Below are 24,066 nucleotides of genomic sequence, written 5' to 3'. Positions count from 1 at the left end.
GCTGACACACACGGAATCAGCTTTCCCACTTGTCATTGAAACCAGCCTAATTACAATGGTTCTATTCCTTAAGAGACTAAACCTTTATTTTCTAGGTTAGCAGCAGCAGCACCAAAGCAGTGATACTTACATATTTTTGGTTGGAAACTAAAAATGTGTGCTACCAGTATCCAACTGCTGTTTGGGGACTAAAAAGAACTGCATTTCTTTTTGACGGTGGAATGCTTGGCTGCATGAGCCCAACTGATGGAAAAGAGAGGGCCAGAGTTGTGCCCTATCAGGATGTCAACAGGGCAACGGACTTTGAAGAAAAAGGCAGCTTCTTAAAATCCACCAGGTTAAATCCTAGAACATAAGGAGCAGTGCAACATTGTCAAAAGCCAGCAGGTTACATAAAAGAGTTGACTTGGTTTATTCCTAATTTTGAGAGTTCTTTCCTCAACACACTGATCCATATTTGTAATGTCCTTGTATGGATTGTGAATCCTGCAGACCAGCTTTCAATTCCTTATTAACTTCTCAGCCGTACAAGCAGAATAAAAAGTATAACAGTTGTCAGTTAATAAATGCACAAGAACCCTACACTAGAGGAAATACTGCAAGTAGCTTAGACATATTCTTAAAACAATTCCCAAGAAAGATCCCTGCCACAGAGAATGTGTGTTGACCAAATCAGATGTTTGCAATTCTACCAGCATACTAACTACTCTAATTGGTCTTGTGCTCATGAGTTTGTGTTACATGGCTACAATATATGCAGGTGTTTGAGTGTAGGGAAAAAATGAAAATGACATCATACTTGCTAAATATGTATTGTTTATTAAGGCTTGTATTCTCCTAGAGGAAAAAAGTTAATCTGATGCTGTCCATGAGTCCTTACAGGCAGTGACAGTCCAGAGACAAAGTTATACGTTCTAAATACAAGTCTAAATGATACAGCTTAAACTTTATTTAAATCAGAGGTCCTTTTGGAGTAAATAGTTTTCAGAAGACGATATTTGCTTTCTAATATAGTAAAAGATCCTCTACAATAAACACGTGCAGATTCAGTGTGCTAGAGCAACAGGCATGAGCACAATTTTCATGCTTAATTGAAACTCCAGTTGGTGACGAGTTCTTCAACGGTTCCCTTATTCCACAAAAACATGACAGCAAATTCAGTTTCTTAAAACATTTTTTTTTACTCATCCAACAGAAAAAAAATTAGACATACACAGTCGATTTTAAACATCTGAGGCATAATCCATCATATTGTCCATACTATTAGTTTCTACGTTAAAGCTCAGCATTATTGGTATAAAAACTTTAAATGGCATTGGGATTTTGGGGGGAAAAGAAAGGGAAAGATTAAAAATGATCTGCAATTAACTAAACACCTGAAAGCTGAAACAGGTTTAAACACATTGTCCAAAAACCCTGCAATGTTGATAGCATTTACATTATTATTTAATTATTAAGCTACAAAAACAATAAAGCAGAATTATGGCTGAGAGAAAGCATCTCACTAATTCTCTGCTGGATATGGGTATAACAAATGCACACTGAAGCACTGGTTAACAGAATGTGAAAGGGAAATATTTTCAGAGTTAAACAATTTCACTGACAATCTGATTTTCTTTGAGACGGAAAAAATCGAAGTGGCATGTTAGCATTTTTAAAAGTATAATTGTATAACTAAATTAAAAAGTGATCTTAAATTGAATTTATTTCAATATTCTGAATGCAGTATTTCTCTTAAACAACATTCTTAAAGTGACAAAACTCAATGATTTCTTATGATTGCAATGAAGAAACAGGGTTTGGGATGAAGAGGAGAGAAATTCTGTCATATACAAAATTATGGTGAATATCAGAATAGGAACATAATTTGTGCCAAAATAAAGTCTTTGGGAAACACTGACATTTTTAGGATGCTCATTTATAGTTCCATATTAGGTCAGTATAATTGTTTACTAACTTAAAAAATAAAAAGAGATACACCTTTATTAATGGATTCTAGAGCATTTTACATAGAAAAGATACAAATTAATGCAGATCCACCTGGGCAAAAACAAACTACAATGTACTTAAAGATGCAACAACTTAATTCCCCCTGCACGAGAAGAAATATTGGAGCTGAAAGCTTTAGTTTGTCCTGATGCCAGGATATAGCACCAGATTACGTTTTAAGATTTGTTTTTCATAGTCGAATTTAATATCAGTTCTATTATATATAGCAAATTGTATACGTTTATTCTTATTGTTTGTTTCGATTCTGCCGTTCCTGTAAAAAGAAAAAAAACAAAGTTTAAAAAAAGTCAGGAAAAAACAGATATTTAACAACACTAAAAGTTTGTTCATGATAATAGCTAAGAAAGGTGAAGATTTTTTTTTTTGATAAATGCAATTACCGGTGCAGCCCAAAATTATGTCTTACATGTCATTTTAAAATTACAAGAGCAATTATTTATCATATATAGTATATATTTGACACATACAAGGATACGGGAATCAAATGAATCCATGAAATTTCAAGTGGAGTGGCTGAATGCATGCAGAGCAAATGTACATGCAGCTAGAGCAGTCACTCAGGCCCCAAAATGGTAGCAGGTGAGGGCTACAGAAGAGAAAGTAAGTATGGAAAACTAAAATTCATAACTAAAGAGAAGATCTGCAATATTTTGATCTCTAGATCAAGTTAACCACTGCAACAGCAGCTGGATTGGTACAAGGGTAGGAACAGACTGAAGGGATCCACAGAATAAGTGCAACATTTTCAAAAGTGCCCTTGTGATAGGACCTTAGGTCTCATTGAAAGGCAACAGAACTTTGGCTCTTAAGTGCTTGTCACTTTTGAAACTTGCCCCTTTTTTCCCTCTGCTACCTTACTACTCTGCTTGGAAGACATTCTGGGAGACTTCACGAGTCTGGTAGAGAAAGTGCTGCTGGATGAAGCAAGCAAGACTTGTAAGATGCTATGATGCTGAATGAAGCAAGATGAAAGATGTTCAATATCTTTATTAATGATCTGGATGATGGGATGGATTGCACCCTCAGCAAGTCCGCTGATGACACTAAGCTGGGGGGAGAGGTAGATATGCTGGAGGGTTGGGACAGGGTCCAGAGTTACCGTGACAAATTGGAGGATTGGGCCAAAAGAAATCTGATGAGGTTGAACAAGGACAAGTGCAGAGTCCTGCACTTAGGACGGAAGAATCCCATGCACCGCTACAGGCTGGGGACCGACTGGCTAAGCAGCAGTTCTGTAGAAAAGGACCTGGGGATTACAGTGGATGAGAAGCTGGATATGAGTCAGCAGTGTTGCCCTTCTTGCCAAGAAGGCTAACGGCATATTGGGCTTCATTAGTAGGAGGATTGCCAGCAGATCAAGGGAAGTGATTATTCTCCTCTATTCGGTACTGGTGAGGCCACATCTGGAGCATTGCGTCCAGTTTTCAACCCCCCCACTATGGAAAGGATGTGGACAAATTGGAGAGAGTCCAGCTGAGGGCAACGAAAATGATCAGGAGGCTGGGGTACATGACTTATGAGGAGAGGCTGAGGAAACTGGGCTTGTTTAGTCTGCAGAAGAGAAGAGTGAGGGGGGATTTGCCTTCAACTAACTGAAGAGGGGTTCCAAAGAGGATGGAGCTCGACTGTTCTCAGTGGTGGCAGATGATAGAACAAGGAGCAATGGTCTTAAGTTGCAGTGGGGGAGGTCTAGGTTGGATATTAGGAAACACTATTTCACTAGGAGGGTGGTGAAGCACTGGAATGGGTTACCTAGGGAAGTGGTGGAATCTCCATCCTTAGAGGTTTTTAAGGCCTGGCTTGACAAAACCCTGGCTGGGATGATTTAGTTGGTGTTGGTCCTGCTTTGAGCAGGGGGTTGGACTAGATGACCTCCTGAGGTCCCTTCCAACGCTGATATTCTATGATTCTTCTGTAAGTAGAAGCCAGGGGCTCACTGAAGTCTCACTGAGCTTCTGATAACCACCACCAACAGGAAAGAGCAAGGGACATTAAAGGAAAACTCCAGACAGGGCTCAACTGTAGAAAGGGCAGTCTACTTAATTTGTGCCCCAAATGCAGTAAGTGTGGAGACAAAGGGTCTCAACAAATCTGTGACAATGTGTCTCAGAGAGCAAGAGGAGCAGCTGTGCTCTCCACTCTTCAGTGGAGGTAGTGAACAAGGGATCAAGCAGGGAAGTTCAGGCAAAAACAGGGGAAAATGGTAACAAGCAAGAAAAACACAGGGACTGTTCAGTAACTGCCTCTGGAACAAAGAAATTGTCAGAATATCCCAGCAAAAGCTTATGTGGGTGCAAATTCAGAACTCCAGAGAGCAGAGTAGTGGATATCTACTATGAGAAGCCCAAAATGCCATTTTACCTTCCCAAGAAGCTAGGGGTCTTAACAGCTAGTTTATGACTTTTTCCTTTAGTTTCCTAGTTAGTTGGGATTACTATATTTTCCCTGTTTTTACAAACTCAGAAAAATTGTAGTGACAAATATTTTAACTTTTTTTTCTTGGGCTGGTGTCATTTTCTACTTAGACGAAAACAAAAATACAAGGCAGGTTTAAAATGTTAAGAGCTGTTAATATGAGGGGTGCATCTTCATAACTTTTTTCCTCTGTACCCATTAATATTCCTTAAAGCAAACCATTTGCATAGTGTAAAATACAAGGCATTAAAAACCATAGTTTAATAAGACTTTACATTTTGAGTGACTATTGATAAGGCACTGGTTCAGATGAACAGTAGCCCAACCACCATGTCCAACAAGTGGCTTAGAAGTTAAAGTCCTATTGGATAGACTAATTGAGTTTAGTAGCATCTATGATCAGCATTTATATTAGCTACAGACAAACATGAAAGATGGAGCTCCCAAGAAGGATGCAGAGACTTTTTTTTTTTTTTTTTTTTACTTTTAAAAAATTAGATCCTTCCATTTCAAAATAAGCTTAAGATGAATGCAAGTAACCTCAGCATAAATTACTCAGACTAATTACCTCAAATCACACTTTTCAATTTAAAGCCTTTTCACATAGATCCCTTCCACATTTTCTCCAAACAGGGTGGTAAAGGGATATTTACACAGAGCTTCCTACCATGTTGAACTATTCTAATCTTAAACTTGTGATAACTAGAGAGAATGAAACCAAAATGCATTTGTAACTGGGTTTTAGTCTTCAGGCTACAACCTGCTTCTGAACAAGACCTGAACATTTATGATGATTATTTTTTGCTGTGGAAAATACAACAAACTGATAAGGACTAAATTAAATGAAAATTGAAAATTCAAGTAGTCTGTAGGATTTGTAAAGCAGATAATTTTTTTTAAAACTAGAACAGTGTAGAGGGCAGGCTCTCATTGGCTGAATTATCAATTGCCAATGAAGTGAGGTTTGTTTCTTAATTATAATTATTTTAACAAAAGTGATTGTTCTTAAACCAGGGGGCTCAGACCTGCGGCTAGCATTACTGGCATAATTATATATTGTTATTAAGTTTTCCAACCTATACTTGAACTGCTTAAGTCAAGACAGTGGTTTTAAACTCCAATCTTTTGATGGCAGATGCCCTTCTCCACTTCACTGTTCTGACATTTACTACCATGTCTCCAATCTATTCTCTCTCTTCTAAGGGAAGAAAATAAATTAGGTTTCCTTTTTTGTTTGTTTGTTTTAGTCATCTGCTGGCTTCCCACACAAGGTGGATAAAAATAAAATTGGGTAGTTAAAGTACGTATTTTTTTAAAAAATTAACTTAAAGTTTAAATTATGACAACCTATATTAAAGGCCTACATTTACTATAGTTTATTAAAATCATTTAAATTACAAAAACTATTTAAGAAGTGTGTTTACACTATTGCCAAAGTTCTAAATGAAGTCAAACCATTGAACTGGAAGCCACAAACTGAGCAGCTGGACCCAGAGTTTCTTAAAGTGCTAAAGCTGCTTTTGACAACGGCAGGCTCATCTGGAGGTGCGGAGAGAGTATTTTCTTCGTTTGTTTTTAAACTAGATCAATTCAATGATTAGCTCATTCAAAGTTGAGAAACTGACTGGGAGCTGAAAAAGCAGAGATGTAAGAGGATGAGATCTACTAGGTCTACAATCTTGACTGACATGGTGACCAGAAACTACAGATATTCCTTCCTTCCTTTGTAGAATACATTTGTTTTATCAGCATGTTTTGCATTTAAACTTTTTTCTTAGATTTCCATCACATTTAAGGTAGTTAGTTTAACTAATAAAAACAACTTAGAATTCAATTCAAAATACACAAATACATTTCCCACCCAAATGTAGCTTGACATAAATAATGAGTAAAATACTAATTATCTACTAAATAAGATATGGTGTCGTTCACCATTTTCTAACAAATGTAAAAGTTAGGAATCTGAATAAACATCTGCTAAACTACATAACTGTTTACATAAATGTAGTGTATCCTCCTCCTTAACAGACAGTAGTACCAAATATAGTGTAAAGCAGTGGTTCTTAAACTAGGGCCGCCGCTTGTTCGGGGAAAGCTCCTGGTGGGCTGGGCCAGTTTGTTTACCTGCCACGTCCGCAGGTTCAGCCAATCGTGGCTCCCACTGGCCGCGGTTCACCGCTCCAGGCCAATGGGGGCTGCAGGAAGGGCGGCCAGCACGTCCCTCAGCCCGCAGCCAGTGAGAGCTGCGATCGGCCAAACCTGCAGACACGGCAGGTAAACTGGCCTGGCCCGCCGGGGCTTTCCCTGAACAAACGGCGGCCCTAGTTTGAGAACCACTGGTGTAGAGGACATATTTAATTGAAAATCTACATGTTTTTATGATTATCAACTAATGAAAATAACTTAAAAAGTACAAATGCAATAGAGGATTAAAACAGTCTATTTAAATCAAAGTTTCCTGTTTGCAAATTTGAATAACTACTAAAATTGGTGATTTTAAAAATCAATCCATCCCGCTCCCACAACCCTGTTTCCTTCAAAAAGCTACAAGCTCCTTAAGGTATCCATTGGTGGTTTAGCAGGATGAGGCTGCCTACGTTCTTGAGGTCAAGTACCACAGGAGCAGAGAATGGGCTACTCCCTGAGCTTCCAGCCCTACATTTCAAAGCAGAGAAGGAAGACAGATAGTTTTCAAAGAGCCATTTTAGACTCTGCCAGTAGACAAAAGGTGATGTGAAACAGGACAGATCTGTTGTGTATATTTCCCTACCCCCACCACTCCTTTCCTATCCCCTGGACTAATCTGGAGCCTCTTTTTAGGGATGGGGACTGTACCCCAGGTTGAGGCACACTGATGCGTCACAGCTTATGCAATAGATCTCTCAGTGAACCATGCAGCTAGTTACAAGTTCTCACAAGTCTACTGTTCTTTGGCCTGACTGAAAATGTGAAAAATGTGGAGGTGACTTATTAATGAAAGCAGAGAAGCTGAGAGAGAAAAGTTCCTCAGCTGGATAATTTGGGGGAACAAAGACAACTATCTTCCCAGCCCGAGACAGTGAAAATTGCAGAAAGGGATGAAGAAAAGGCCTCCAATTCCTTACAAGAACTAGATATAGTTTGAACTTATTGTTCCCAGGCAGAACTGTCAACCCTTCTACCAAGCCAGGGTCAGTGGGATTATTAATTATGATTATTATTAATCACAACCAACCAAGAATGGGCCCCACTGTGCTCAGGACTGTCCAAACAGAGAGCAGCAGACACTTTCTGCCCTGAAGACTTTATAATCTAAATTAGTGGTTCTCAACCAGGGGTCCTGGGCTCCCTGGGGGGGCCACAAGTAGGTTTCAGGGGGTCAGTCAAGCACAGCTGGCATTAGACTCGCTAGGGCCCAGGACAGAAAGCTGAAGCCCTGCCACATGGGACTGCAGCCCGGACCCTCAAGCTCACCACCCAGGGATAAAGCCAAAGCAACTTAGCTTCGTGGTGTCCTCTGTGGCATGGGGCCACAGGCAATTGCCCTCCTTGCTACTCCCCCAACACCGGCCCTGGCTTTTATATGCAGAAAAACTGTTGTGGCACAGCTGGTCCATGGAGTTTTTATAGCACGTTGTGGGGTCCTCAGAAAGAAAAAGATTGAGAACCCCTGATCTAAACAGACAAGACAGACACAAGGTGGGGGCAGGGGTATAACTCACAAGTAAAGTGAAGAAATAAGATGGCACCAAACAGCATGTTAATTTCACTATTTTTGTTTGTTTTTTGGGGGGATAAGTTTAATTAGGAGGGGACAGGCTAGATGAAAACACAAATGAAGGGAGGGGGCAGGAGTGAGGTTAAGTTGAGATGAAAGGACAGAAAAAGGAGAGAAGGACAGAGTTGGAACAAACAGCCAATAAAAGAGCCCATTAAATCTTAATTGGCATTCCTCTTCCCTACCACTAAAATGTAGACTACACAAAACAAAAGCCTCTACTACAGCATAATTAAAATCAAGAAATGTAATGTTATAAGCATTGGTCTTAAAAATGCAACTGTAATTATCAGCATTTGAGGGTGGGGGAGAGCAGGATGCACTCCAATGCCATGCACTTTCCATCCTGGAAACCTCTAGACCAGTGAGCCTTCCGACAAGAAAAGGGGCATGCAGCTCCCCCAGAGCCCCTCATTGTTGCTCCTTCAGTAAATCTAACAAGTCCAGACTAGGATTTGGAAGATGTTAACTGGCACGTAGGCAACTCAGTGTGCCTTTACCTTGTAACCAGCTAAACATATGTGATAGTCACACTAACTGGTCTACACTAGGCTGTTATCACGTGCTAGCTAACATCTGCCAAATCCTAGCCTAGACAAGGCCAAAGTGGACACCTGGGAAGCTAAGAGGCACAAAACGACCTTGCCTTCTTGGGGTGGAATGCACATCCTCTGCCACACACTTCAGACCTTCTCCTTCTGCAGCATAAGAGCCCCTGAACTCAGATCCCCAAGATACTGGCACACTGTGTTGTTACTAGACTGCCAAGCCAGCTACGATCATCAATATAAGACGATATCTGTAAGGTTTCATTTTCATCTCCTAGAACATAAATGCCCCTCCAACCTCTGCCCCAAATTTGTTCCAAACAAAATACACCCAAAAAACCATAATACACAACAAGTTTGTTTTGTTTGCTAATGTCACATCAAGATTTTTTATTTTGAAGAAAGATTTTGTAGTTTAAAATAAGCTTATTTACTGGGGACGATTCATAAACTATTAATGCCTTGTGGTAAATTTACAAAATCTTCTATTTAGAGAAATTTGCCCACGTTATGAAGTTTCAATCTTTTTAATTTTTAAGTGCACAATGTTGGATCGCATGGGGTGAAATTAGAACCCTTCCTTGGCACAAAAACCAGAGTAAACTGGCTATCAACAGAAAACTCAGAGGTGGTAAACCAGAGTGAATACATGTCCAACCTTCCCTCGCTATTTTGTTATATAGGGTGAAATAGCCGCCAATGCTCCTCCTCTACCGTATGGAGTGTTTTAGGCCATTGGAGCTGCACTAGTACAATTCCCTCTCATCTTGCCTTAGCAGCATACAGGGCTACAAGTGTGATTATATCTTTCCACAGAGGGCAATGCAGGTCTTAAGTGATGCAGAGGACCCTGGATGAATCTTCTGCACTCTGGTAAATGTTACCCAACTAGATTATATGCGCTACACAGCTACTTAGTCCTCATCTGAGGTCATAATCCTCATTTGACAAGTTATAGTTACCACAAAAGTAAGATGTAGTATCACTTTAGATTGACTTTAGTTGGAGAATAAGCAGCAAGGGGGTGATTAACTTCTAAGGAACATGTTCTGCACATGCCGTTGGTGATTAAACTGTTAACGCAGCACTGCTCATATTTGTAGGCAAAACTGTCTAAAAGGGATTTTTAATATTTCTTAAGGTATCAGTGGCTTCATTACACACAATGATTGATTTTCTCAGCAAAATAGAAAAAATACATATTTGAATAGTATAAGATTTTAAAAAGCTATCTTTATGTAATTATGATGACAATATAGATTCATAGATTCTAGGACTGGAAGGGACCTTTTTTAAACACATTTTTAAACAAATTTGACTGCTAAACCAAATACGATGAATAGACGGATACATTAATCTGAAAACCCTTTACAGTTAAGTCTGACACACACATACATATTAACATTAATTGGCAAAAAAAATCCTGTATATAATATTTGCTTTTTAATGGAAGGTCTGTTTAAGACAGAGTTCTCAAGTATGTTAAATTTCAATAGCAGGTGCTTTGACTCTTCATATGTTTTAGAAGGAAACTCTTACAGCAAGCTACTGCGCTGCCAAAATTTGTTTACACCTAGGTTAAAAATAGATGCTTTCCTCTCAGAATATAATTTATATTGACTGCCATAGTCTGATTATTTTTCACTATATCATCTGTCATCTTTCTCAGCCTATTCCTATTGTTTATACACAGCTCAGTTTTGAAAGCTATTCAGATATAAGAAATGATACCTTTCGAAAATATAAATCTAATATTTCTGTAATTAAACTGAATCCCAATGTTCCCTCAATATTAAGTGAGGCAGAAAACATGCATTAATTGTTGAGAAACTGATCCTATTAGAAAGTAGTACTCTGGATAGGCACATTTTGTTTATATATTTAATTTTAAATAGAAGCAGAAAATGAAAGTCCATATTAAAGTAATGCAGAGGTGGGGTCAGCTCAATGGTCTGGGGTCAGTACACTGAGCTATTATAAAAGAGCCAAATATTATAGAGAGAGCTCTTACAAAAGAGAGGTGATAGTATATGATCCCATTCATAAAGCTAGCAAGGATTGACACAGAATTAAATATTTTCTCCTGAACTGAGAAGAAGAGAGGCCTGAAACCACTTTCAGTAATTGACACAAGAGGCACTCCCGGTGGTGGGTTGTTTTTGTGTGTGTGTTAAATCTTAGCATTATCATGGAGAGGCTAAGTGATTTGCCTTAGCCATCTCACATCTCATCTGTGGTAAAGGAACACAATGCAGATCTGACTCCTAGCCCACTGTTCTGTCCCACTGTTTCAAACTGCTCCTTCTCAAGGCTGTGGTTGGGGAAAAGTGAGAAGAAACAACTCTCAGTAGGCAGAAAGTTTGCAGGGATGGATAAAGCTTTTGCTCCAAAAATCCCACAGAGGACATAAAAAGCTAATTCAGAGAATTGAAGGTCTTCTCCATCAAAACTAGTTACCATTGGCCTGAAATTTGTATGTGTATATACTGTAAGATGGCTAGACTGAAAAAGTGGTGCTAAAATTTGAATGAAAGCCTTAAAATTGAATTTCCCTGAATTTGTAAGAGTAGGTCCTAACCAAACAGTATAAAGCAGTGGTGGGCAACTTACAGCCTGTCAGGGTAAAGTACTGGTGGGCCGCGAGACAGTTTGTTTGCATTGACCGTCCACAGGACCGGCTGCCTGCAGCTCCCAGTGGCCGTGGTTCACCATTCCTGGCCAATGGGAGTTGCGGGAAGCGGCACGGGCCACAGGGATGTGCTGGCTGCCGCTTCCCGCAGCTCCCATTATCCAGGAACGGCGAACTGCGGCCACTGGGAGCTGTGGGCAGCTGTGCCTGCGGACGGTTAATGTAAACAAACTGTCTTGCGGCCCACCAGCACGTTACCCTGACTGGTCACGTGCGGCCCACAAGTTGCCCACCACTGGTTTAAAGCAATTTAAAGGGTGGTAAATGGAAAACCCCATATTACTGCAACTTCCATTTTACTTTAGGACACTTCATCTAAGTCTGTGCTTAAAAAATGTTTTGAAGCGCATGTAAATGCGCTAAGCTGAATTGGCAAACTTCTACACTTCCGAGGAACTACAGAAAAAACTATACACTGAAACACTAACATCAGTATCAAACCATCGTAAGCGTCAGCCAGCCATTACATTCTAACAGCTCCTACTGAGAGAGCCCATAGTGTATATAGAGAGTCACTGATGTTAGACATTTGGGTCCCGTTCTTAGGCCTGGCTGAGCTGCACTTGGCATAGGACTTGAGGCAAGGGTCAAGGAGGTAACAATCTTTTCAGAATCACACTTTCATATAAAAATAGGCTACTTAATGTGGAACTCCTTGTCTGGTGTTTCCCCCCACCTCCCCACACCCTACTCTAAAAATTCCAGTGATTTTTAGTGTTGGAAGGAGGACTCAAAACCTTCATTTATCCACAGAATAGATACAACAAACAGCAGCAGCAATACAAGCTTCCTCACACTGTAATTTTCCTCAACTCTTGTTCTGGAGAAGCCAGGTAATGGGATGAAAATAGTTCAGTGACTATTCAAACCTTGGCCTCACTGCTGAAGATACCACCAAAGGTGCCAGTTGTGACAGAATATTTGACTACGAACTGGACTGATACCTACTCATTCACAGAAGCCAATGAGCTATTACATGGCAACCACTGACCTGGATCAACTTTGAAACAGTCATAGGCTCTGTATCTCACTAAAAATCCCAAAATAAAATTTCAAGCTCCAATAGAATTGGATGTAACATACTTTACTTGTATATTTAACTTGGCTTAAAAAAAACAAACAAACAAACTTTACCTGAGACTATGAAAACCACAAACAGAACTGAAGCACAGGTTTTTGTTTTAGTATTAAACACAGGTAGGACAACCATGTTTGAACACATTACAAATATTTTAGAATCTCTACTTAGCTCCCCCCCCCCCCCCCCCCACACACACACACATACACACTCTCTCTCACGGCAGCATTCACATTTTTCCAAGTATGTCTTTCTAATTTTTTTCTAAAAATAGCAAGTTTACCTTCCGCACCACCTCCTCCTCTTCTTGGCGCTTTTCATAATGGGAAAAGTCATCAAAGATGGAGGTTGTGTGCTTGTAAGTAGCAATAATTTTAAGCACTTGTTTTGCTTTTTCTAAGGGCACCTCCTGTGTGTCACGGGAGTTTGTAACGGGTTTGTTGTCATTGTTCTCCAGCCTGATGTGTCGGAGCTGGTTGTTGGGCACGTCCTTCACAAAGATCCATTTGACATCAAATTTCCCCTTCCATTTGTCCTGAGACCAGACGCCAGCACTAGTGCCATAGTCCACAGGTGATTTCATTTCTGCTACTCCACAGAAATGTCCACTACCATTAACACTGAATAGTAAGTAGACCGGGCCCTTACTATTCATGGATCGGAAAGCGCTGTCCAAGCGTTTGTTGCCATGTTCTGTGCTACACCAAATAGAATATTTAATGGAACGATGAATATCATCCTCAGAATAGCTCTTTATTATGAACACACGTCCATTTTTAAGATTCCATTCAAAATCTTTCGGGTTATAGCTATGAGCAGCTTTCAGTTTTTCAAGAACGGGATGGGATTCGCCACTTGGGACAGAGTTAGGCTGGGTACTGCCAGTCGAGTTGCTATCATTACCAGTTCCTCCACTTTGGCCAAAAGCTGCATTTCTGTTGCGGGGAGCCACCCAGCGGTTTTGGGGTGGTTGCTGAGGACTTTGATACTGTGGCTGGGTCAAGGGAGGAGGTTGAGCTGGAATAGGCTGAACCATTTGTTGCTGTGGGACAGACTGAGGAGATGGGATCTGCTGGGGAGCAGGAACTTTTGCCACAGGACCCTTATTATCCCAAGTACCTATGTCCATATTGTGTTTTATAGGTGGTGGAGGTAAAACTCCTCCAATTACCGGCCCAGTTTTTGTTTTCATTTTAGGTTGTGGTTTGGCAGGCTTGCTGGCAATAGCAGCCCAAGAGGTTGGTTTAGATACTGGCAAGTTTACACTGGATCCACCATTCCCAGGAAGAGCACCTGTCATTCCGGCATTGTTGACAACAGAACCTACTGTTTTCACAGCAGAAGTTGTTACATCTCCACCAATCTTAAGTCCAACCATTCCCTGTTCAATACTATTCATTCCAGGTGCTTTATTCAAAGTATCATTATGAAATCCTGTTTGTCCATCCACAATCGTGCCACCCAGTGAACTAGGTGGGTAGCTGTAACTGCTCCCATAAGCTGAACTTTGAGTCTGCTGTCCTTGGGATCCACTTGTTCCCCAAGCTGAGAAAGCAGGATTTTCAGGGAAAAAATTAAATCTGTGTTGGTAGATGTTATTTCCCAGACCCCCAGGCTGTCCAAAAACAGCATCATGCATAAAATGATGGTCTCCATTACTGAGCTGTCCATAGGTGGTGAGGTATGGGATAGGAGGATCTCCTCCAGTAGACCACGGTGCTTCATTGAGAGAATAGGGAAACCCAATAGATGGTGGATAATAATTGGACAAATAGGGATCAGTCATTGATGGATAGCTATTATTCTGTTAAAAAAAAGAAAAGTAATTTCAGATGTATGCACTTTTTCATAAATGACTACAACATTTGCATACTACTAAATAGAAAAGACGATAAGTAGTAACCATTGTTTCAAACTTCAAGTTACACAACTTATTATTCCATGGCCTGTTTAGTCTAAGTTAATGTCATTGCATCTTATATAGTCCTATACCAGAAATGCATTCTCCTTCTCCACTTCTTGTAGATTTTTAAACAGTGACCACCACTCTCAGATGAATGCTAGTTGACCCCATGACCTCAAACTCACTTTTACTACACTGCAGATAATTCATCTAAGTCATGAAAATTCGAGACTTGTAATTGAGAAATATATTTGTTCTATGAGTATACGACCACATACTTTCATATTGTACTAAACGTTTAAGATATTGTGTTTAATCATCAGCAGTATGCAATGGTTATTAAAAACAATTTTAAAAATGCAGCAAGACCAACTCTCAGAAATTAATAGGATCTAGAAATTGCACAAGATTGAAGATAATTCTATTTGAATATTAAGATTTACTCAAGTTTGTACTAACAGAACATTCTGAAAAATACAAAATTAGTGATTTTAACTCCAAAATCAAGAGAAAGATGAACAGATAAGCAGGTTTTGCTGCATAACACATCCAAGAAATAATATATGTGATTTGTATGATATAATTCATACATTATAGCCTTTAAGTCTATTAAGTTACACAAAAATGTAGTACATACTACCAAATGTTCATGTGAAAATAGCATAAAATATTTTATAGAATGTGAAAAATTGCTCTGCATATGTTGCATGATGTGCAGCCTTCATCCTTTTCAGAATTTTTTTTTAATGTACAACTTAAGAAATATTATGTTTATCTAGGGAAGTGCTATGAAATAGAACACTGTCCTCATACTGTGTACTATATGCATGATCTATGTTAAGTACATTTTTAATTTGTCAACTCACCTTTTGCAATTATGCGCAATATCTAAAGCTCCAAGTTTGTTTTAGAAAAAGGAAGATCTGACTAGTATTTGTGACTGCATTGTAGTCACAATGGCTGTGTTACTGGCTGAATGCCAGACCCACAGAGGGGGAGAATAAATCATTTGGCTTGACCCAATTTGACTGTGGTTTGTACTATAATTTTAAATAGTGTGTGATGAGTATTTGGGGCTGTATGTAGAGGATATTAAAGTAACTGAAATTTGGGGTGTAAAGACAAATGCTTGACTTCAAAACATGACAATATTCAAGCTTGACTGTAAGTGAGACTGAATATATCGGCATGAGCATTTAAAAATGCATATGATATATGTAACTTCCTCAGGAGTTACAAAATGAGAGTGGATTTTAAAAAGAATAGCTGTGTACTGGGGAAAAAATAGTTCTGGAAAATCCCTTCTTGACCCCTATATGGCAACTGGAAAGAGAAAATCTGGAGTCAAAGTGGTTAATATTGAAAATCAAGGATTTGTATCTGTAAAAGCATTGAGTAATAAGATTTTTCCATCTACCTTGTTGTGTTGCACAACTACCTACAGAGACTAGAGCCAATGAGGCTCCACATGGGTGTCTGCCCCAAGCACAGCTGCAGAACGTTAGTTAGAATGCAATTTAAGTGACAACTCAGCTTATAGTTTCCACAATCCTCTCAGCAGGCTAATTAGTTAATATGGAGTTTGTAGACCAAGCAGGTATAGAGAACATTAGAGATGTTAGGAAACTGGTACAGTACATTAATACCTCTGATTTTTCAGAGTCACCTCATTAATTACTTTTCCTGATTGCCAAATATTATAGAAAGATCTTCTGGAAGAAGTCTATACAGAAGAAATTTTAAGTACAGTGATTTTATTTTGTTAAGGTGAAGAATATAATAAAAAGCTGGTTACAATCTTAACTATGGAGTTGCTACCATGGCTTCATAATTCCTAACAGACAAGAAGTTTGGAAGTGTAATTTTTCTGTATTTGTAAACAAGTAGTAAAACATAAGTGAAGTGGTAACAGATGTAATGATTAGTCCACTGGACTTCTACCTCTGAAGACTTAGGTCAGAGACCAGATGGAGGTCATAAGCAAAACTGAGTCGGATAAGAATGGGGGTTTGCTTAAATAAGTCCTGGTGTCAAGGCATTTCAGTTTACAGAGTTTATAAGTATGCCAGGGATATAAACATACAGACACAAATTCTGCATCTGACATATGCATGTAAATCACTCAGGTTTTGTTCAAGACAGTCCCTGGTTACTCTTTTCCACCAAGGTCTCATTGCCCCACGCAGCAGTCCAGTTACAGAAGCTTGGAGCTCCTCCCGCCAGCTTTTTCCCAAATCTGTCTGACCATCTTTTAGAACCCTATGAAAAAAATCAGCTGGCTTGTAGCAGCACAGAGATTTTGCCTTAAAGCTGCTCCAGGGACAAGTTCATCATGTGTGTCCCCTTCCCCCTACATCTTAGCTGCTTTTTAGGATCAGGCATTCAAGTTTTCCCCTCTATTCTCTTACCAAGTGTTCAATTGACTCTTGGTTTCTTCCACTTTCTTCACTCCCCATCACATAATAATGCAGAAGTACAAATAGAGATTAAAAATATTCTGTAGTAAATTTAAGATTAAGTTACTAGTAAAAATTACATAGAAACAAAGCTTAAAATTAACACTATTCAAGATGATGAAAGTCTTATCTTGTCTCTTGTCCAGAAGTTGCCTCCTGTGGACCTACCTCTCCTGCAAATAAGTCTAGGCATGGTAACAGGCTATAGCATGTCCTAGCCACTTGGGTCTGAAAGTCAGTGATGGGGCTTCAACTGCAGCAAATTAAAAGTTAATAGAAAAAAAAAGTAGAAGCAGCACTTAATAGAAATAATGGACAATGGAGGCCACCCATCTTATTTAACAATATGCCAAGCAAAAATCTGCCAATGTAAAATGATGGCAAGAAAGAAGGCAGATCAGAGAAAGGTGACGAGGCAGCTTGAGAAGGTAAGGTACTGGTTAAAACTCAAAGAACAGAATATTCTCCCTCCTTTCTCCTCCCCCAGACAATGCATACAAAAACTTAAGTTCTTCGAATCAGGTACATTTTTCTGTACCTGATGCTTTACATACTGGAGACAAGAGAAGCATTAGACTGCAAAATACTGTATTAGCATTTCTTGCCAAGGGGCTCAGCCAAGTTGTGCAGCAATTAGCATTCCCAGACACCAAACAGATCCTTCATTTATGAAGGTTAAGAACGTTGTTGTTTTTTTTAAACTTTTAGCAAAAAAATTATTTCCTTGAACCTTTGACCCTTAGTAAGTTCATTTGAGACAAACATCTGTTAAATAAAATGAAAGAACATCACCCCCCAAAAAGGAAACCAAATCCAAGTTCATTTCTGCAACCATACAAAAATGTTAAGAAACTGATATTTCAGGAATTTCACAATATTCATTTTTGGGGGTTAGGATGAGCTGTGGCTGATTTCATAAGGAAGCAGATTCCATACACTACAGAGCAAAGGGCGTGATTGCTTGTTAAAATCGGCTTTCACAAGTAACAGTCTATTTGCTTCAAGGTATACCTTGAAAACACTAAGAAAATTACTTAGTGCCACAAAAGTAAGTAAGGATTGAGATTGACTCCTCTCCCCAAAAAGAATGAAGACATTCTTAGGATAAGTATTTCTATGGCCTTTCACATTCACTACAAATTACCCTGAGCACAATATTATGTGTCAGTAAATGGAACGTTAAAAAAAAAATTACACAAGTTCAGAGAAGAAAGGATTGCGTCTGATTTGTCACTTCTATTTTGATACACTGAGATTTTACAAGTATGTGTATTTTACATTTACACTAAAATTTAAGGTTAACTTAAAAAAATTAATCCCCCCTGCCCTTCCGCATAGATGAAGTTGAATACTTTTAAGTACTGCACCTTCCTCAGAGTTCCCTTGTCAGTTTTTACAGTTTTATAACCAAAAAAAAGCAAAATTTTGTTTTTCTTTCTGGAATTGCTCCAAGAACCAAATAAAAAAGGGGAAACTGAGTATGCATTGGAAAGAGTAATGTCTACACATGGAGTGACATCAGATGCACAAAGCACAACTGAAAAGAAATTTCCTTCCCTCTGGTCTACTTCAGTTATAGCAAGCTTAGATATTACAAGTAAAAAAGAGTGGACAAATGTGACTTAAGATAACATTACCCCTTAAAAATGGCTCTAAGTCATTCAAAGAGAGAGGGAGGAAGAAAAGGGGGTATTTTTTAGGTGGAAAAAAATGTCAATCTTAACGGCAGATACTTCTATGCATTGTTTTTGAAATCTGATGGCTTTAGTTACTATAAGACACTAAGAATACTTCAATGCAAGACAAGTATAATGGTTAGCATTTTCCCTAATTTATTCTAAGGAAAATCATGGGAATTAAAAAAACAGCGATGCATACAGTGTGAACTGTCACAAATAAGCAAGAATCAAATAGCAGCTACACCTTTCTTACTCATGATCAGACCATTATAAGATTCTTGAAAGGAGACTGACAGACTCCAAGTTTGGAATCTAACCATGGCTTGACAGAATAACAGTTGTCTTTACTAAGATTCCAGTAGAAGCTTATTTTCTAGTTCTTCACCCATAACATCACTCTTTCTAAACTCATTCTGAAACCTATGCAGAAATTTCTTGCTAAAAAGACTAGTGCTGAATACCAAATCTGATTCAGTGAACGGAGTAATCTGTACAACTCATCCTTCCAGTGACTCCCTCCCACAGCACCCCTAAGTATGGTGAAATCAACATAGTGAATCACCATGTAAAGAATTAATCCATAGAGTTCTAACACTAAGAAATACACTCAGCCTTTTTACTATTGAGAACATTCACTAGAAGACATAACATTCAATTCTGGTTTTGTGTTTTCTGCAGTAGTGTTTCTTGTGCCTGGATTTTCAAAACCTCTTGGACTAAAGGAATAATACTCAGCACATGAAGACATTTTCTGAGACCCATTATTTTGTCTGACACGGACATCAATGTCTTATTTTATGCCACAGTATTCTTGATGTCTTCAAAAATGTAAGCACCAATAATACAAAAATGGAAGTGGTTTTTTACCAACACTTCAAACTCTGTAGAATTAACTCTCATTCTTAGCTAATCTGCACCATCTCCATACACTCCGTGACAGCTTAGATCTTTTATAGCTCTAGCTAGAAGGGTCCTTGACTATAAGTGATTGAAATCAACAGGTGTTTTGTTCCAGAAATATGTATGTTCTCCGAGCCATCCTAACCAAATTCCTTGGACTGTCACCATCTAAGCACCCAGTGTGGAAAGTTTCCACATGAATCCTAGCAGAATAAAGAATTTCATCGGACATCTTAACAAAGCATTCAGTCTATTTTGTTTGGCTTTATGCCACAGGGTGTAAGAGAAACCCTGAAGGAAGTCAGTAGTGATACATTTATTTCAACATACTTATTCTTGACCTTTTTGAGCCCCTCCCCCAGTTCTCTTTGCTAATCCTTTGTATTAATTGGGAACAGATTATGTATCTGCAGATATTTTTCTTGGTCTATCACTTATGACAGATGTTCTGGCTGGCTGTATATTTGGACTGATTTCTTCATTTTTGTGTTGGAGTGCTATACAACAGCAATACCTACCAATAAAGGGCTAATACATTTTAGCTAGTATTCCCAGGCACCGGAAATCTGATATTTTAGCTCAATTTCCACATGGAAGAACCACTACTATTCCAAATCTGACCCCCCATTTTACAAAGAAAAGTGTGCATAATTGCGTGGAGTTCTGTGACACAGAAGTGAGGATAGGAGAAAGCTAGTTTCTTACATTTGTGGGCATTTAAACTTTTAAGCATCATTTTTTGGAGCTTGATTTACATTTCTTAAAATAAACTTGCACATTAAGTTATTAATGTGAGTAAAAATTTACTCTTTATTTACATTGTTTTTAAATTTCCAACATTTTTTTCCACACAGTAAATTTTAGTTATTCAGGATTTTTAACAAAATTTAATTTGTACTCTTGGTTTGAGTCACATATGAATGAATAATTTACACTATTTTTACAATGCCCTCAAGCAGCTCATCTTTCGTTAACCATCTCTAGATAATATGCCTCTGCAAAGAGGTAAGATTTGAGAACTTCAGTAACTCAGCCAGAGATTATGGACCTACTGCAAGAATTGGTGGGTGAGGATCTGTGGCCTGTGATGTGCAGGAAGTCAGATTAGATGATCATGATGGTGCCTTCTGGCCTTAAAGTCTATCAGTCCTCATCATGGCATCTTTAAGAGTTTCAAATGATGCTGTGGTCTCTTACTATTTATTTCCACTTAGAGCACAAGGGTTCAATCCGCCAGTCATACAGAAGCAGAACCCCAATGACTGCAATAATGGGTGATTTGTTTATTAAAGAACTGAAAGTCGAGGGCCCTTGGCAGGCTGCCAACTATGTCAGATTTTACAGGAATTGTGTCATTTGGTAAGTGCCCAGCAGAAACTAGGATTTCTAAGCAACTTCATTTCCACAAGTGAACAAACTAGACATAAATAATAAATAATAATAATACCAGTATTCTGACCTAAAATGCTAATGCCATTACTCAGTAACACTTCAGGCACTATAGCTTTTTCTACTTCACTTTAAAGCTATGATCCCCCAAGCATAAACAAGTCATATTGGTGTTTGCTGTACAAGCAACACTACCCTCCATATACCTAAAAATAGCCACCAAAATTAACAGAGATGCACTAACCTGATTTGACTGTCCAGAAAGGTAAGGTTCAAAATCGTTGTCATGAACTGTGTCCTTCTGATGCAATGAACCATTTTGTACTAAAACAAAAAGTTGCAACATATTATAACATTGCCTGACAATGTTTCAGTAAAGAAACTCACCCTAGAGTAACTTGACAAAAATAAGTTAGCTCCCTTCCTTCTTGTGGCATTGTTAATAACCTCTGGAAGGCAAAGGGGTCAGATTTCACCAGAATGAGAACTTCCACATGCACTCTAAATGTCACTATTGCTTACAAAACTGATCTGAATGACAGTTACAGAGAGTCAGAGGAACTTGCAATTTTAGTAAACGTAAGTATTTATACTTTCCCCATAAAATATTTTAAAACCAAATAGACAACTTTTGACATGAACATGAGAGAAGAACTGGAGGACATAGCAATATCTTCTGTAAAAGCTGAGCAGCCTCTTTAAAAAGTAATGTTAAATCGTATCAGAGGTGGAACAGTAAAATACTGGCTGTTGAGTGTTTGACATCCTAATAATATTTACAAGCTTTAAATTCAAGCCTTGGTTTTCTTGTCTGTAAAAGGGAGATAAAACTTCACTAAATCAGAGATATTTGAGACTCAATTATTATTAATATCCGTAAATCACACCGAAATCCACAGCTGGAAGATGCTACATAAACAAATTATTAAAGTCACTTCGTTCTTAATTTCCATCATTTGTTTCAAAGCATAAGTCACATTGTATACATTAAGTCCTTGGAAAGTAGTTCAAGAGTTTCACAGGAAGGCTAACCTAAAAATATTGCTACAGGAAAAAGAAATACAATGCTAAAAAATAAAACTAAAGTGGGGATTTCAAAGAGGTCTGCAAGTGTAAAATAATGTTAGGAAGACTCTTCAGAGAAAATGGATACATAATAAGAAGGGTTTATTGATAAACTGGGGGAAAATATGAGCTTGTTGGGACTACAGCTGTTTGAAACACTGATAAAGTGAAATTCAAAGAACCTTAACACTGAAAAGATGTGCCTATGTAAACTGATGGAAGTATCTGTTTCCTTTCTATTCTTAAACAGTTATGTATTTGGTAGCAGTCATAGTACCATACATAACATAGTTTATAAAGCAGGTCATTTACTTGAAAGACAACTTGCTTTTGAAGTTTCATTGGTGACAATGTCCTAGAGATCACACAAAAGTATGTCACATTATCAAAGAACTTTTTTTGCTTCAGACTGAAATTTCATGAAAAAACTTGTACTGATGTACCACCTGTCATAATCTATAAACTCTCATTTGCCAATACCAATCCAGTAACAGAATAATTATATAGCAGAATAATAATTTAAGCAAATTTTGATACTTTTAAAATCTGTCACTAAGTAAATGAATCTCCTAAACTGTATTTGTATCTCTATTTGTAACTGTAACAATGTGCTTTTCTTAAAATGTTATTATTAAATACTGAAAGCATGCTTAGTACTGTACAACCTTACAAATACAGTGGCACAGGTGGTATGCAAAAAAACCCTTAGGAACCAGGTTCCTTAAAAAAAACCACAACCCACTTTGCTCCATATTTCACCACAGAGTTTAGACTAATACCTATTGGCTCACCCATCACTGCCTGCCTCCTTCATCTACCTTCAGCAACAACAACTCAAGTGGAAAAATCCCAGCATTCGCCTTACCTTTATTATCTTGTCCTTTCGGTCGCTGTGATGCCATGCACATGATTGCAAAGAGGAAAACAAAGACAGAGGAGAAAGTTAGTTTTGGGAAATGCTCTGGTCTCACTGCAGACAGGGTTGTGGGGGAGAAATAACCATGGGGGAGGGGGGAAAAGAGGAGGAGGGCTGACAGATTTATTATTAGGGGCTGGCCGTCACTGGAAATGGCCACTGATCAGGAGAGGGAAGAGGAGGGAAGAGTTAAAGGGAGTGCCTAGGGCCCAAGGAAGCCGAGAGGGACCTCTCGGGGCAGGCACACGGGGTGGGGGTGGAGGGACGGGGGGAGAAGCCCTCGGCCCCGGGCCCAGCTGGGCTTCCGCACTTACCTGAGGGTCAACGCTTGTGGCCGACATAATTCATGTACGGGGCCCCCGTGGCTAGCAGGGAGCGGGGGGGGGCAGGGCCCGGGCCCCTCCGCGCAGAGGGGAGGCGCACGGGGAGAACGCGGGGGAGGGAGCTCCTGTCCCCTGGGCCTGCGAGGGGCGCTCCGGCCTGGGCCTGGGGGAGGGGCCGGCTCGGCGTGCAGGGGCGGGTCCCCGTGTGGCCCGCCCGGCCGGGGCGTGGGGGGGGGTCTCCTCAGGCTAGGCCCCCCCGGGGGATGGGGGGGGGGGGGGGGGGGTCGGTCCGGTCGCTTCTCGCCCTGCCGGGGCCCTTCTCCTCACATCCCCGCCCGCCCTCGCCCCGCGCCCCGCGGCCTGTCCCCGCGCTGGCCCCGAGCCGGGATGGAGCGAGAGACCCTCCAACTCCAATGGCGGCGGGGACCGGGCGGCGGTGACGTCAACGCCACCGCGCGCGGGGCACGCCGGGAAGACACGACGAGGCGGCGGGGTGAGGGGGGGGGGGAGGGGGGGGCAGGGGGGAGGCAGCACCTGCCGCGCATGCGCGGTGCGGCTCTGCTGCCAGTCCTCCCGGCCCTGGGGGCTGGGGGGGGGGGGAGTGGGGAGCAGCAGGGCCTGTCCTCCCCAGGCTCTGCGGGGAGGGGGCGTTACATGGGCTCTCCCCACTCCAAGGCATGGCCAGAGAGCAGGGCTCCTGGCTCTGCATTGCAACACCCCCCCCCCCCATGGGTCAGACACTGCCCCCAGACCCTGGGCTGTGGCCCCCACACAGGAGATCAGCTGAAGCCCATGTGATGCTACCTGGGGTCCAGGGTAGCTCCTTCAGTTCCACGCCACAGCGTCCCATAATTAGTTCTGGGTGGTGGCCTTTAGAGGCAACTCACATGGGTCTATGCTGGACACCTCCGGACATGCCATTCAATGGAGCCTAGGTC

At 40.1% G+C, this 24,066-nt stretch overlaps 1 protein-coding gene across 2 annotated transcripts; it reads right to left on the bottom strand.

The window, feature by feature from the left end:
* Nucleotides 1-799: 799 nt before the first annotated feature.
* On the bottom strand, nucleotides 800-23,576 carry YTHDF1 (YTH N6-methyladenosine RNA binding protein 1). Of its 2 annotated transcripts, none has more exons than XM_034787080.1 (5): nucleotides 23,120-23,576; nucleotides 22,755-22,779; nucleotides 21,069-21,148; nucleotides 12,781-14,301; nucleotides 800-2,263 (listed from the first exon to the last, which is right to left on the bottom strand). In XM_034787080.1, exons 1-5 carry the CDS (start codon nucleotides 23,144-23,146, stop codon nucleotides 2,237-2,239), a joined length of 1,680 nt encoding a protein of 559 aa, XP_034642971.1. In that variant the 5' UTR covers nucleotides 23,147-23,576; the 3' UTR covers nucleotides 800-2,236. The 2 variants fall into 2 exon arrangements, with proteins under 2 accessions (XP_034642971.1, XP_034642973.1); XM_034787082.1 differs by lacking the exon at nucleotides 23,120-23,576 and adding an exon at nucleotides 17,025-17,109 and having other exon boundaries at nucleotides 22,755-22,785.
* Between the last annotated feature and the right edge of the window lie 490 nt (nucleotides 23,577-24,066).

The sequence above is a fragment of the Trachemys scripta genome, chromosome 12 (genome assembly GCF_013100865.1).
Source record: "Trachemys scripta elegans isolate TJP31775 chromosome 12, CAS_Tse_1.0, whole genome shotgun sequence".
Lineage (NCBI taxonomy): Eukaryota > Metazoa > Chordata > Testudines > Emydidae > Trachemys > Trachemys scripta.
Note: the sequence above shows the minus strand (reverse complement) of the source record. Positions and strands in the feature narration are given on the sequence as shown.

Excerpts from the sequence above, each read along its gene's own strand:
- YTHDF1 (XM_034787080.1), bottom strand. The coding sequence starts at position 23,146 with ATGTCGGCCACAAGCGTTGACCCTCAG. Across the intron at positions 22,780-23,119 it reads CCACAAGCGTTGACCCTCAG|CGACCGAAAGGACAAGATAA; the intron begins GTAAGTGCGGAA and ends ATGGCATCACAG. Across the intron at positions 21,149-22,754 it reads GAAAGGACAAGATAATAAAG|TACAAAATGGTTCATTGCAT; the intron begins GTAAGGCGAATG and ends TTTTTGTTTTAG.